General features: G+C 35.0%; 1 protein-coding gene across 2 annotated transcripts in view; it reads left to right on the forward strand.

Moving 5' to 3' along the window:
* Window positions 1-16,089, forward strand: part of ABCD2 (ATP binding cassette subfamily D member 2) — a 92,049-nt gene extending 75,960 nt beyond the window's left edge. For both annotated transcript variants that reach the window (XM_020908528.2, XM_020908529.2), the window contains exons 10-11: window positions 1,427-1,552; window positions 12,508-16,089. In XM_020908528.2, coding sequence (XP_020764187.2) covers window positions 1,427-1,552; window positions 12,508-12,727 — 346 coding nt within the window. In that variant the 3' untranslated portion in view covers window positions 12,728-16,089. The remainder of the gene's footprint in view (window positions 1-1,426; window positions 1,553-12,507) is intronic.
* Window positions 16,090-16,579: the final 490 nt, after the last annotated feature.

The raw sequence follows: 16,579 nt of genomic DNA on the forward strand, positions 1-16,579 counted from the left end.
AAGACTTTTTCATGATAGCTGTTCTGACTGATGTGAGTTGGTACCTCATTGCAGTTTTGACTTGCATTCCTCTAATAATTAGAGGTAATGAGCCTCTTTCCATGTACCTATTGGCCATCAGTATGTCTTCTTTGGAGAATTATCTATTTATGTCTTCTGCCCATTTTTTGGCTGGGTTATTTTTTATTGTTGTTATTGAATTATAGGAGTTGTTTGTGTGTTTTAGAAATTAAGCCCTTGTCAGTCGTATCATTTACAAAGACTTTTCTGCCAGTCCATAGATTGTTTTTTAATTTTGCTTATGGTTTCCTTTGCCGTGCAAAAGCTTACAAGTTTGATTAGGTTTCATTTGTTTGTTTTTGCTTTTATTTCTATTATTTTGGGAGACTGACTTAAGAAAACATTGATTTATGTCAGAGAATGTTTTGTCTGTGTTCTCTACCAGAAGTTTTAGGTGTCTTGTCTTGTATTTAACTCTTTAAGCCATTTTGAGTCTGTTTTTGCATGTGGTGTGAGAGTGTGTTCCAAATTCACTGATTTACATATGACTGTCCAACTTTCCCAATACCACTTGCTGAAGAGACTATATTTTTCCCATTGTGTATTCTTGGCTCCTTTATCAAAGATTAATTATCCATAGATAAGTGAGTTTATTTCTGGGCTCTATTCTGTTCCATTGACAGAAAGAAGACAGAGAAGGGGCAAAATGATAAAGAGCCAGAGGGTGAAAATGAAAGGAAGGGAGTAAACGGAAGTATATGGTGGCAAATGTCAGGCGCCTCTGATAGTAGACACTCGTTTCCAGAGAAAAAACTGAGCTAGTGAAAAAAAGTGTTGAGTGCAATCAGAAAAATATATATAGATTTTTCTTCCCAAAGAAAATAGTTGCAATGTTACCAGGTTAAATGCCAGCTCTAAGTTTGTCAGATTAGCCATACTTACTTCTGCAGAGTCTTGGATCAACAAAATTCTATCAATAGTGATTAGGTACTTACATTATTGATAAAATTCTCTCTTAATAAATGTTTGCAAACAGAATTGTGACATGATTGATAATTAGCTACTAAAATGTATTTTCCGTGTAATTAGAACCTTGTCACCAAGAGTGAACTGTCTTTTGCAGCAAGGTCCTTTCAGTGACCTGTCATCTTTCTTATGCCTCATAGTCATGATTTACCAATCTGCAATAAAGCTTATTGATTTATGAGCAGATATAAAAAAAAATCTATTTAAAATCTAAGAAGAATATGAAATTCTATTCCAAAGAAGGGAGAATGACTGCTTTTTTTGCTTTATCATTTGTCATCTTAAACATGTCATTATTCTTTTTTCTTCTTTAAAGTCGTTAACATTGCAGTTCATATTGCCAAATAAAGATTTATAATTCAAAATGAAAATTATTCATTTATTTGTGCTTATTTTTAAGACCAAAATATGCATTGCTAGATGAATGCACCAGTGCTGTCAGCATTGATGTTGAAGGAAAGATATTTCAGGCTGCAAAAGGAGCTGGAATTTCCTTACTTTCTATAACACACAGGCCTTCACTTTGGTAAGTGTTTCCAATGCTCATTTATGATAAATGATTTTTCTTTTTGTTTCTTAAAGAATGATTTTGCTAAACTTTTTACCATAGAGCATAATACATTTCAGTTATTTTCTACCTGCATTTTGGTTAAGGTTAAACTATGCCTAAGAGAGTGAAATCACTCTTAAGCTAAAAGTTGAAGTTCCTGTACTTGATAACATATGACAGAAATTAGAGATCTTTTCCATATGCTTTTAAAAATTGTATTTATTTGTTTTATTTTTGGCTGCACAAGGTCTTTGTTGTTGCACACGGGCTTTCCTTAGTTGCGGCAGGACCTGAGCAGGGGTTACTCTCTAGCTGTGGTGTGCGGACTTCTCATTACCGTGGCTTCTGTTGTTGCAGAGCGTGGGCTCCAAAGCGTGCAGACTTTAGTAGCTGCTGCTGATAAACTCAGCAGTGTGTGCGCCAGCTCTAGAGCACTGCCTCAGTAGTTTTGGCACACAGGTTTAATTGTTCCACAGCATGTGAAATCTTTCTGGATCAGGAATTGGACCAGTGTGCCCTGCATTAGCAGGTGGATTCTTAACCACTAGACAACCAAACAAGTCCCTTCATATACTTTTGAGTAACTCTTTTTAGGTTTTAATTTTTCCAAAACTTTGACCTCCCAATGGGTGGGACCTTACCAACATTAAATTGAAAACTGTGTCAAGGGAAAAATTGGAGTGTGCAAACAAAACTTCTTTTTCCTCCTTTGTTTTAAGAAAAAAATGAACAGACATTTTTTATAAATAATATAAATATTTTTTATAAATAATAGCATTTATTTATAAATAATTTTTATAAATAATATTTTATAAATAATAAATAAAACGTAGTGGATGTTTCTCTTTTTTAAAAAAAGATCACCATTTTTATGACCCCCTTATGTTTTTATTGATTCATCATCACCATAAGAGTCATTAATGCAGATCCAACACCTATTCTATTCCAAGCTTATTTTATTTAAGCCTAATAGCAACTTTATAGAGTATAAGTAGCCTAATTTTCCCCATTATACAGATGAAGAAACTGAGAGCTAGAAAATGAGGAACGTAATTTTCTATGATCATATTCTCTGTACCCTCCTCTATTGCACTACTTATTGTAAGGAACTCAAAAGGTATCTCATGCATGATTCATAAAAAACTTTAATTCTCACTACATTCTACTGTCCACGTTTGCATTTCTGTTTCATCAATCAAAATCTTTTCCTTTGACGTGTTAGTATATAGTGGACTCTAAATGCTATGGCTTCCTATTTCCCAAGGGATAGGCAGGATTCCTCCTCTCTCTCTGACTGGAGCATTCTGTAGCATGTGGCTGATCAGATTTGTACCAAAGCTGTCATTATGTACATGACTTCAAACCTAGGCTAAATAGCAAGCTTTGAATTAATACTTAAAGCATTTCCAGCCCTTTCCCTTATAGAGAATGTTTGCTTTAAGACTGTGAGTAAGTTGAGTGTTCAGTTCAGATCAGATTTTAATTGTTCAAAGTTCTTTGACTCTGAATTCTACTTTTGAGAGGATAACCTGCTTCACACTTTATTTAAACATTCAGATTTTTTATATTTTTCTTTCTCAAAGTTTACGTGAAAATAGAGATTTTCATGAAGTGATCTTTTGTATAGGATTTTGTAGTTTGTCTCTCTGTTGTTAAAAATATTAATCAGCATCTGGAGTGGTAGGACCCTGATTTGCCAGCCTCCCCAAAGGCAGTCTGGATCTAGTCCAGGATGAATTAGAATCCATGTTGATAAGTGATATCTATGACGTTCTCTTGGAGAGAACCAACAGGAACTGATTTAAGACAATTATGACATATGCCTGTGGAGCCAGACTTGTAGAACTCTTGAGTCCTTTCTAACGCAGTCCTGGTGTTTTTCTAACTTCTATCAATGAGTTTATTATGCATTCTTGTCATTTAGTTCCTATTCAAGTAGCCTAAAGTGGTGTTGGAAGCATGTTTAGCTGTCTTTTTTTTTTCCTTCATTTTAGAAAAAAGAGGTTTTTGTTGTTATTGCTTTTAAGACTTTTCTTTAAAAAAAAAGTTTTAAGTTCATAGAAAAATTAAACATACAGAAATATGTCCATACTCTGTCCCTATACATGTATAGCCTCCTCCATGATCAACATCCCCCTCCAGAGTGGTATAATTGTTACAATTGATGAGCCTATATTGACACATTCTTAGCATTCAAAGTCCATAATTTTCATCAGGATTCACTTACTGTTGTGCATTGTATAGGTTTGGACAGATTTATAATTACATGTGTCTACCATTATAGTCATACACAACTGAGCCTGCACACTTTCAGGCTTAGTTCAGTTCATTTTCAGTTCAGTTCAGTTCAGTCGCTCAGTCGTGTCCGACTCTTTGTAACCCCATGGATACAGCTGCATGCCAGATTTCTCTGTCCATCACCAACTCCCGGAGCTTACTCAAACTCATGTCCATCAGGTCAGTGGTGCAATCTAACCATCTCATCCTCTATCATCCCCTTTTCCTCCTGCCTTCATTCTTTCCCAGCATCAGGGTCTTTTCCAATGAGTCAGTTGTTTGTATCAGGAGGCCAAAGTATTGGAGTTTCAGCTTCAGCATCAGTTCAGTTCAGTTCAGTTTAGTCTCTCAGTCGTGTCTGACTCTGCGACCCCATGGACTACAGCACGCCAGGCCTCCCTGTCTATCACCAACTCATGGAGTTTACTCAGACTCGTGTCCAATGAGTTGGTGATGCCATCCAACTGTCTCATCCTCTGTCGTCCCGTTTTCCCACCTTCAATCTTTCCCAGCATCAGGGTCGTTTCAAATGAGTCAATTCTTTGCATCAGGCAGCCAAAGTTTGGAGTTTCAGCTTCAATATCAGTCCTTCCAATGAATATTCAGGATTGGTTTCCTTTAGGATGGACTTGTTGGATCTCCTTGCAGCTCAAGTGACTCGCAAGAATCTTCTTCAACCCCACAGTTCAAAAGCATCAATTTTTCAGTGTTCATCTTTCTTTATAGCCCAACTCACATCCATACATGACTATTGGAAAAACCATAGCTTTGGATACATGGACCTTTGTTGGAAAAATAATGACTCTGCTTTTTAATACAATGTCTAGGTTGGTCATAGTTTTGCTTCCAAGAAGCTAGCATCTCTTAATTTCATGGCTACAGTCACCATCTGCAGTGATTTCGGAGCTGAAAAGAATAAAGTCTCTCATTGTTTTCATTGTTTCCCACATTAATTTGCCATGGATGGATGGCACCAGATGCCATGATCTCCATTTCCTGAATGTTGAGTTTTAAGCCAGATTTTTCACTCTCCTCATTTACTTTCATCAAGAGGCTCTTTAGTTCTTCTTCACATTCTACCATAAGGGTGCTATCATCTGCATATCTGAGGTTATTGATATTTTCCTGGCAACCTTGATTCCAGCTTGTGCTTCATCCAGCCCAGTGTTTTGCATGATGTACTCTACATATAAGTTAAATAAGCAGGGTGACAATACACAGCCTTGACATGTGCTCTTCCAGATTTGTAACCAGTCTATTGTTCCATGTCTAGTTCTAACTGTTGCTTCCTGACCTGCATACAGATTTCTCAGGAGGCAGGTCAGGTGGTCTGGTATTCCCATCTCTTGAAGAATTTCCCACAGTTTGTTGTGACCCACAAGTAAAAGGCTTTGGGTAGTCAATAAAGCAGAAGTAGATGTTTTTCTGGAACTTTCTTGCTTTTTTGATGATCCAATGGATGTTGACAATTTGATCTCTGGTTCCTCTGCCTTTTCTAAATCCAACTTGAACATCTAGAATTTCACAGTTCAGGTAGTTTGAAGCTGGCTTGGAGAATTTTGACCATTACTTTGGTAGCATGTAAGATAAGTGCAATTGTGCATTAGACCTTCCAATGAATATTCAGGACTGATTTCCTTTAGAGTTGACAGGTTTGATCTCCTTGAAGTTCAAGGGACTCTCTAGAGTCATCTCCAACACCACAGTTTAAGAGCATCAATTCTTTGGTGCTCAGCTTTCTTTATAGTTCAGTACTCACATCCATATGTGACTACTGGAAAAACCACAGTTTTGATTAGTTGGACCTTTGTTGGGAAATTAATGTCTCTGCTTTTTAATACACTTTCTAAGTTGGTCATAGCTTTGTTTCCAAGAAGCTAGCATCTTTTAATTTCATGGCTACAGTCACCATCTGCAGTGATTTTGGAGCCAAAATAAATAATAAATTCTCTCACTGTTTCCATTGTTTTCCCATCTATTTGCCATGAATGGATGGCACCAGATGCCATGATCTCTGTTTTCTGAATGTTGAGTTTAAAGCCAGCTTTTTCACTCTCCTCATTCACTTTCATCAAGAGGCTCTTTAGTTCTTCTTTGCTTTCTGCCATAAGGGTGGTATCATCTGCATATCTGAGGTTATTGATATTTCTCCTGGCAATCTTGTTTCCAGCTTGTGCTTCCTCCAGCCCAGCATTTTGCTTGATCATTCTACATATAAGTTAAACGTAAGGGTGGCAATATGTAGCTTGATGTACCCCTTTCCCGATTTGTAACCAGTCTATTGTTCCATGTCCAGTTCTAACTGTTGCCTCTTGACCTGCATACAGATTTCTCAGGAGGCAAGTCAGGTGGTCTGGTATTCCCATCTCTTGAAGAATTTCCCACAGTTTGTTGTGATCCACACAGTCAAAGACTTTGGATAGTCAATAAAGCAGAAGTAGATGTTTTTCTGGAACTCTCTTGCTTTTTCTATGATCCAGCTGATGTTGGCAGTTTGATCTCTGGTTCCTCTGCCTTTTCTAAACCCAGCTTGAACATCTAGAAGTCACATTTCATATACTGTTGAAGCCTGGCTTGGAGAATTTTGAGCATTATTTTGCTAACATGTGAGATGAGTTCAATTGTGCGGTAGTTTGAGCATTCTTTGACATTGCCTTTCTTTGGGATTGGGATGAAAACTGACCTTTTCCATTCCTGTGGCCATTGCTGAGTTTTCCAAATTTGCTATCATATTGAGTGTAGCACTTTCACAGCATCACCTTTTAGCATTTGAAATAGCTCATAGGGGACTGGACTGCAAAAGTAGGAAGTCAAGAGATACTTGAGGTAGCAGTCCAGTTTGGCCTTGGAGTACAAAATGAAGCAGGGCAAAGGCTAACGTACCAAGAGAATGCACTGGTCATAGCAAACACCCTCTTCCAACAACACAAGAGAAGACTCTACACATGGACATCACCAGATGGTCAATACTGAAATCAGATTGATTATATTCTTTTCAGGCAAAGATGGAGAAGCTCTATACAGTCAGCAAAAACAAGACCGGGAGCTGACTGTGGCTCAGATCATGAACTTCTTGTTGTCAAATTCAGATGTAAATTGAAGAAAGTAGGGAAAACCACTAGACCAATCAGGTGTGACCTAAATCAAATCCCTTACAATTATACAATGGAAGTGAGAAATAGATTCAAGGGATTAGATCTGATAGACAGAGTGCCTGAAGAACTATGGAAGTTCAAGGTATTGTACAGAAGTCAGGGATCAAGACCATCCCCAAGAAAAAGTAATGCAAAAAGGCAAAATGGTTGTCAGAGAGGATCTTACAAATAGCTGAGAAAAGAAGAGAAGCTAAAGGCAAAGGAGAAAAGGAAAGATATACCCATTTCATTGCAGAGTTCCAAAGAATAGCAAGGAGAGATAAGAAAGCTTTCTTCAGTGATCAATGCAAAGAAAGAGAGGAAAACAATAGAATGGGAAAGACTAGAGGTCTCTCCAAGAAAATTAGAGATACCAAGGGAATATTTCATGCAAAGATGGGCACGATAAAAGACAGAAATGGTATGGACCTAACAGAAACCTAACAGAAGATATTAAGAAGACATGGCAAGAATACACAGATGAACTATACAGAAAAGATCTTAATGACCCAGATAATCATGATGGTGTGATCACTCGCCTAGATCCAAACATCCTAGAATGTGAAGTCAAGTGGGCCTTAGGAAGCATCACAATGAACAAAGCTAGTGGAGGTGATGACATTCCAGCTGACTGTTTTAAGTCCTAAAAGATGATGCTGTGAAAGTGCTGCATTCAATATGTCCTCAGATTTGGAAAATGCATCCTTATAGTATTATACAGAGTATTTGATTGCTCTAAAAATCCTCTGTGCTCTGCCATTTTATTCCTCTCCTCAACCCATGGATCATGAGTTCCAATCCCACAACTTCATGACAAATAGAAGGGGAAAAAGTGGAAGCAGAATAGATTTTATTTTCTTGGGCTCCAAATCACTGCAGACGGTGACTGCCACCATGAAATTAAAATACCTTTGCTCCTTGGAAGGAAAGCTATTACAAATCTAGACAGTGTATTAAAAATTAGAGATATCACTTTGCCAACAAAGGTCCATCTAGTCAAAGCTCTGGTTTTTCTAGTAGTTATGTATGGATGTGAGAGTTGGACCACAAAGAAGTCTGAGCACTGAAGAATTGATGCTTTGAATTGTGGTGCTGGAGAATTTTCTTGAGATCCCTTAGGCTGCAAAATGATCAAACCAGTCAATCCTGAAGGAAATCAACCCTGAATATTCATTGGAAGGACTGAAGCTGAAACTGAAATTCTAACATTTTATTCACCTGATGCGAGGAACCAACTCACTAGAAAAGACCCTGATGCTGGGAAAGATTGAGGACAGGAGGAGAAGGGGACCACAAAGAATGAGACGGTTGGATAGCATCACTGACTCAATGGTCATGGGTTGGAGCAAACTCTGGAGATAGTGTAGGACAGTGAAGCCCAGTGCACTGCAGTCCATGGGGTTGCAAAGAGTTGGACACAACTTAGAGACTGAACAACAATAACGTCAACCCCAGAAACCACTCATCTTTAATGTGTCCACGGTTTTTCCTTTCCCAAAATATCAGGTACCTGGAACCGTACAATATGTAGCCTTTTCAGATTGGTTTCTTTAACTTAGTGATAATCATTTGTTTCCTCCATGTCTTTTCACAGCTGATACCTCATTTCTTTTTAGTGTTAAATAATATTTCATTGTTTCCATGTACACAGTTTGTTTATCCATTCACCTACTGAAGATAGGCTTGGTTGCCTCCAAGTGTTAGCCATTATGAATAAAGATGTCATAAACATTCATATACAGGTTTTTGTGTGGATATGCATTTTCTCAAGTCCTTTAAGTAAATATCAAGAAGTGAAGTTACCGGATCGTACTGGTAAGAGTATGTTTAGTTTCGTTAGAAACTACAAAACTATTCCAAAACAGCTATACCATTTTTCATTTCCAGTAGCAATGAAAGCCCCTGGAGAAGGAAATGGCAACCCACTCCAGTGTCCTTGCCTGGAGAATCCCATGGACAAAGGAGCCTAGCAGGCTATAGTCCATGGGTTTGCAAGAGTTGGACACAACTTAGCAACTAAACCACCAAAAAACAATGAAAGAGAGTTCCTGTTGGTCCACAGCTTTATCAGCTTTTGAAGATGTCAGTGTTCTGAATTTTGGCCATTTCAAATGCTGTGTAGTAGACAAATTTTTAAATAAATAATAAAATCTAATTTCATATTTTCTAACCAAAAAACAAACAAACATGCTTTTAATTGTAGCTACCCATAGTGTATTTCCCTATAAACTAATAATCATGTTAGTTCTGATTTATGAACTGTTTAGTCATTTTAGGTTATAGAAATCTATCATTTCTGATTATCCTTTCTTCCTACATGAAATCCTTATTTTTCCTGAAAAGATTTCAGAAGAGGAAAAATATGTATTATATTTTCCTCCATACAACAAATGGGTAATTTGTTGATTGTAAAGAGTAAAATCAATACTGTATCTGAAGACACCAAAAATTATAGAAGCTTATTAAATTATGTGATTCCTGAATAAATTACAATTTTCTAATTACCACTATCCAATGCTTTATCTTATTTGTACAGAAAGTCTGCAGATTATTTCCAGTAAGCCTGTGTTAAAATAGTTTTTTTTTTTTTTTAATTTCCTCTGACTATTTCTTCCTGGTTCAGTTTTGGAAAGTTATACTTTTCTAAGAACTTGTCCATTTCTTCCAAGCTGTCCATTTTATTGGCATAGAGCTGCTGGTAGTAGTCTCTTATGATCCTTTGTATTTCAGTGTTGTCTGTTGTGATCTCTCCATTTTCATTTCTAATTTTGTTAATTTGGTTCTTCTCCCTTTGTTTCTTAATGAGTGTTGCTAATGGTTTGTCAATTTTGTTTATTTTTTAAAAATAAACCCTGAAACAGTATTTTAGCACAAATATAGAACATAGGTCATGAAACACCGACATAGTTTCTTCCCCCGGGTAGAAACCAAATAATGTTGTAGGACTGGAATGATGAGCCAAACCTTCAATCTACACTGAAAGTGGAAGTTGCTCAAGATCTGAACTACTGCATTCTGAAATTGCTCCTGGTTGAAGATTCACGATTAAGAAAGTCCAAGAGAAGTTGACAATGAAATAAACAAAATGATATTTTTTTCTATTAATTCTCTTTCCTGTATCACCATCCTTCTTTTGTTTTTCCATTACTTTTGTTTTAGCTCTCATATTTTAATAGGAATATTGTCATTTAAAAAAAATTTCCCTTGATGTAGGAACACATTGTTTTAAATTTAATTTTTGTAAGGTCCCACCTGTTGGGAGGTCAAATTTTTGGAAAAGTTGAAACCCTAAAGATAGTTACTGAAAAGTATATGGAAAAGATTAATGTCTGTCATATGATATCAAATATATGAACATAAGCCTTCAGCTTAAGAGTGATATTTACCCTTTAAGACATAGTTTAATTTAGTTTAGTTTCCCCCATCTTAATGATAAAACCATCCAATCAAAATGTAATAAAACCCAAATTTCTATTAATTGATAAATAGACAAAATGTATAATACCATACAATGGAATATTATTCAGCCATAAAAATGAAGTACTAATACTACACTTAGAACTTTTAGGTCATTTGTTGGGTGGAAGAAGTCAGTAACAAAAAGCCATGTTTTGTATGAATCTGTATGTATGAAATATCCAGAATAGACAAATCTGCAGAGAGGAGCTTGGTAGTAGGCAGGAACTGGGCAGCAGAAGAAATGGAGGTGGATTGCTAATGGGTATGAGGTTTCTTTTGGGAATGAAGAAAATATTCTGGAATTGGATAGTGCTGATGGTTGCATGAGGTTGTGACTATACCAAAAATCACTGAGTTTTACATTCTGAAAGAATGAATTTATAATATATGAATCATATTGCAATTTTAGAAAGGAGGGTAAAGGGACCTGATATATCCACACTGATCATAGCAACTAATAACAATGAGAACTTAAAAGAAATCAAGAAGTGAGAAAACATGTAAGGTAAAGCCATAAAAACTGAGAACAAATAAGAACATGTGCCACTTCAGCATAGTGACAAGATGCAGTGGCTCAGCCATGTGAGGCCAGATCTGCCAGGACTACCTCCTCTAAACATACACCCCACACTTCCCAAAGATTGGTAACCTTAACTTTCACTTAGGAAAAGGTTGTTTACCTCCTGTCTCATCAGTAAAAATCATCTCTATACCTCTCTAAAATACCTAGTTATGAACTTGAACCATGAGAAAAAGAGAGCAAATTATATGAAAGCATAAAACTGGCTTTAGAGGATTTCCATAAATTCATTTTTTTAAAAATTTTAAAACTTTGATTTTTGAGAAATTTTTATGTTGACTAACTCATTCCCAAAGGATAGTGTATTTCCTTTATTCTTCTTAGTTATTTTCTTAATAACCTTTAAAATTTTTACTTTCTTGCCTCTGCTTCCTGTACTTATTCCCATTCTAGTTCAGTTCAGTTTAGTCACTCAGTCATGTCCAACTCTTTGTGACCCCATGGACTGCAGCACGCCAGGCTTCCCTGTCCATCACCAAGTCCCAGAGTTTACTTAAACTCATGTGCATCAAGTTGGTGATGTCATCCAATCATCTCATCCTCTGTCGTTCCCTCCTCCTCCCACCTTCAATCTTTCCCAGCATCAGGGTCTTTTCCAATGAGTCTGTTCTTCACATCAGGTGGCCAAAGGATTGGAGTTTCAGCTTCAACATCAGTCCTTCCAATGAACAGCCAGGACTGATCTCCTTTAGGATGGACTGGCTGGATCCCCTTGCAGTCCAAGGGACTCTCAAGAATCTTTTCCAACACCACAGTTCAAAAGCATCAATTCTTCGGCACTCAGCTTTCTTTACAGTCCAACTCTCTTTGTAGTCCAACTCTCATATCCTTACATGACTTCTGGAAAAACCATAGCTTTGACTAGATGGACCTTTGTCAGCAAAGTAATATCTCTGTTTTTTAATGCACTGTCTAGATTGGTGATAACTTTTCTTCCAAGGGGCAAACATCTTTTAATATCATGGCTGCAGTCACCATCTGCAGTGATTTTGGCGCCCCCCAAAATAAAGTCTCACTGTTTCCATTGTTTCCCCGTCTATTTGCCATGTAGTGATGGGACTGGATGCCATGATCTTAGTTTTCTGAATGTTGAGTTTTAAGCCAACTTTTTTCACTCTCCTCTTTCACTTTCATCAAAAGGCTCTTTAGTTCTTCTTCACTTTCTAAGTATTTTATATTTATTCAGGAACTATACTAGGTTATGAATATAAATAATTGTAATAGTATGTCTTCCTTTGCAATTCACATATATTCAGAATATAAAATAAACAATACAAACAATAGAATTTCCTAGAGACTAATGATTTTGGGAGTGAAAACAATCATAATATTTTACCTCTTGAGGGATTCTTGAAAATCAAATGTAAAATAGACACCTTACTTAAAATTTGCCTTTGAATATCTATTAGAATGATAAATCTGTAAGTAAAATGGCTTTTTGTAATTATTGCTAATAATATGATTTCATTTTGATTACGCAGGAAATACCACACTCATTTATTACAGTTTGATGGTGAAGGAGGTTGGCGCTTTGAACAACTGGATAGTGCTATTCGTTTAACACTAAGTGAAGAAAAACAAAAGCTAGAATCTCAGCTAGCCGGAATTCCCAAAATGCAGCAGAGACTCAATGAACTATGTAAAATTTTGGGAGAAGACTCAGTGCTGAAAACAATAAAAAATGAAGATGAAACATCCTAATTTATTCTGATATGTTTTAAATGTTAATTTTTAGTTAAAGGCTCAGAGACATTGTTACAGTTCATGCATTGCATTAAGCTAAGCCCAGAGGGGAAAAAGGTAGCAAGAAATGTTTTATAAGATTTTAGCATCAAGGAAATATATGAGCTGACTTTTCAGAAGAAAATAAACAAATACATATGTAAGATTAGTCATTATGGCTTATACTAATTCCTAATGAAAGACTAATTCACATGTAAAACAGGATTTTCTAGGTGAGTTAGCAAATTTGCTGTGTGTATATGATGTGTCTGAAATTCTTAACATGAGACCTATCTTGAGGATGGACAACTTAAGAACAATATTTGGGTTGAAACCATGTGCATAAAATTAGAAGTTTGAGTAATATTTTTGTCCATTTATGGTTGTTAGATTTAACAGCTAAAATTTATGGTTCCTTTATTGATAGTGGTCAACTAAACCTGTGTACACAATAGTTTGATAATTTCAACATGAAAAAATTCTTTTAATGACAGTGGTTGAAAGAAAGAAGCATGGCTTTGCTTCTTTTATATGTAAAAAATATCCTGTTTTTAATTTTAAATTTTGAGCATCTCAATGTGGGCACGTAACAAGTTCATTTTAATGAGAATCTTATGTATTTGTTAATAAACTTTTTCATTTTAAAAAGAGAATTGCCACTATAGAAAAGGAGTATCCAAACAATGTTTGTCTCAGCCTATTACTTTACTTGAAAGGATTATTTATTGAAAATTCTGTCCAGAAATACTTAGCTTGTTTTTACATTCAAAGAGTCCACCACATTTTAAAAATAGCAGTGCTATAAGAATAGAGAGATTTTCAAAATCAGAGTCATAATATACATAGAAATAGTACTTTATAATTTGCAATTTATAATAATGTAATTTACAATCCTCATTTACATCATTTCATTTTAATCCTTATGGCAAACTTTTGAGGCAGATATTATTTTTCCTAGTTTGCTTTTGAGAAAATTGACACTCATATTTGCCCTAATCATGCAGATTTATTTAAGGGCAAATCCCAGGCTCAAATAAAGTTTTCCTATTTCCCTGGTTCAGTGCTATTTTCACTATTATCCTTGAAATTCAACTGGGATGTAATAGCAATAAAAGATGAGATGTTGTAAAAAGAATACATTTAGTAATGCTAGTATTGTCATTATTTGATTATTGTCTGTAAATTATGGAAATTAAGTATAAAATGGAAAGGTCGTTGGTCTGTGGCTTAAAATGGGGCAGGAATATCAGAAAAATCTTTCAACAACTATGCACTCTTATTCAATATTAATGTACCACTACACACAGCAACCAAAAGGGGAACTGTTATGTCAATTTAATGTTTTTTTAACATAATGAGAAATAATCTGTATGAAATAGTCTTATGAGGTAAATCTTACATATTCAATTGCCCTGAAGTTAATATGAAAACCAGGACTACCATTTTAATCTCTACTGCCTGTGTGGCCATTGATAGGCCAGGAAAAATGGAAATACTCAATTGTTAGTGGTTTAGGATTTCATTTGCTTAGTTAGACACAGCCATTATAGCTGCTAAATCAGTGACCCTCAGACTTTTTCAACTGGTAGAAGACCTGGATGTCATTCATGATGCCTGTAATAGAACGCCATAACATGTCACATTTTCAGTTCTTTGATGCTGACATTTTAAATGATCAATAAATGTAACCACCTTACTTGAAACAATGTAATATAAAAATCAAAACCAGTGCATCTGTTTTTCTGTTAGTATCCTTAACTACTCATTTATTCATTTGTCAGTGACTACTACTTCCTATTAGAAAAGCGAGGCAGGCATCAAAGGTTTTATAAAAAATGTATGGAACTAAAACTTGAGAAATATTATTCATTTATCTAAATTATGTATTAGTAGTCATCCAGTTTATACCACTGTAGGGAAAGTCTGGGGTGGTTATCTGAAGTTAATTTTTAATGGTAGAAGAAAATGAAAACTTCTTATTTGAAATATGTGCATAATTTTTATGCCTTAATTTTCTTAATTTGAAAATAAATCATTTAGGAAAACATATATTGTGTTTGAAATTTTGAAAAGAATGCCAAAGCAAATATTAGATTTTTAATTAGCCCTTATTTAATATATCCTACCAACTGGCTGAAGTAAAGAACTCATAATTTATAATGTACAGGATTCAAGGATTTTTAAAATTCTGTATTAAAAGCTGTACACATTGCAGTTTAAATGTTAAGAGTTCTAAAAGAAACATATTTTGCATGCACATTTTGTGTCCATTTATTTTCTGAATTTTCTTTCAGGACCAATATCCCCTAACTTGGAGGGGAAAAAACTATAATTTGAATTTCTATTTTTGTTTCATTTAAGTGTTTACAAAATGGTCCAATGAGTATACCATGTTTTACTATTCTTATAGTTAAATTTTGCATAAAATGTGAGTAGATTGATAAATAAAATAGCCACCTTTGAATATAGCATCCTTGAATATAGCCGTCTTTGAATTATAGGTGAGGAATGGAAAAAGAAGGATATTTCCATTTTCAAACGAATCTATTTGCCCAAATTATTTTGACATCTTTTTTATTTTGCTTTGATCAAAAAAACCCTGAGTTTATAGAGATTGATTTTTAAATGTGTTGTTTTTGGTTAACTTATAAACTTGGAAAGTAAGTTGCATTCTATGAAAATGTTGCATTATATTTCTACAGCATGTAATGTTACGCCAAGCATGAGTCTAAAATAGTATGTGTTCTTGTAAACAAGATCATGTGTGAAAATCTCTCTTCATTAATCTCAAGGAGAATAATATATCTTGAAATTCAATGGGAGTTTACATTTGTTTCTGATAGGAATGGTTTTCCCCTGATAATAGTTTAGTTTTTGTGTCAAATTTTGTCCTTCTAGTAAAGGTATAAATGACCATGTTAATTTTGTTTTGAGACTTTGATTCCAAGTATAATTTCATATTTGGCAATAGTCTTAGCCTATTTTAATAGTTTTTAATCTATTTGGAATAGTTTTTTGACTCAATAAGCCTAGAAAAGTTTGTTACATATTGGAACCCCTTTCCAGAGAATGCTACATATTTCTGAAATATGCATAAAGTGGTAATTGCTTTTATTAAAAGAGCTGTCTTTGATATAACTACTTTATGGAAAAATTATATTCATTTAGAAGTGTGAAATACTTTCACATAGCTCAGAGTATTTACAAGTCATATGATGTAGGTATGATTAAGAGGTATGATTTAGGTATAATTAAGAGTTATACTTGCAGCGTTTGCCACATGAGAGCTTTCAGATGGATGTAGAGAATATTTTCATTAAAAGCAAATTCCTTCTTCAGAATTGCTGATGCCTTTCCTGATTACCAAGTACAAAAGGCTTTGTAGTTTTTGTTGTGAAATTTTCAAAACCAATTATCAACACTTATAAGCAAGCATTGTATAGTAGGGGTTGTACTAATGAAAGCAAATGAGAAAAATTTCTTAATGGTAAAAATCACTATGTGGTTACTTAAAGCTACAATGTGGCTATGGTGTGAACACACTGTAATATAGTCTTCATTCCATACACAGTTATTTGAGCTCAACATTACTTGTGAGTTCCTAAATTATCATAGAAAATCTTGACTAATCAAAGGAATTACAGATCATTCCAGTAATAGAAAATATCCTATTTCTATATTGTAAATGACTCTGTTGAGTGTTTTCATACACTTCAGTTACAAGTTATATGATGCACCATGCACAATAGTCACCAAATAGCTGTTTAAATATTTATTTTCTTTATTAATTCAACATATTTATTTATTAAGTACCAACATATGCCAGACACT

Source organism: Odocoileus virginianus, chromosome 24, assembly GCF_023699985.2.
Source record: "Odocoileus virginianus isolate 20LAN1187 ecotype Illinois chromosome 24, Ovbor_1.2, whole genome shotgun sequence".
In the NCBI taxonomy this organism is placed as follows: Eukaryota; Metazoa; Chordata; class Mammalia; order Artiodactyla; family Cervidae; genus Odocoileus; species Odocoileus virginianus.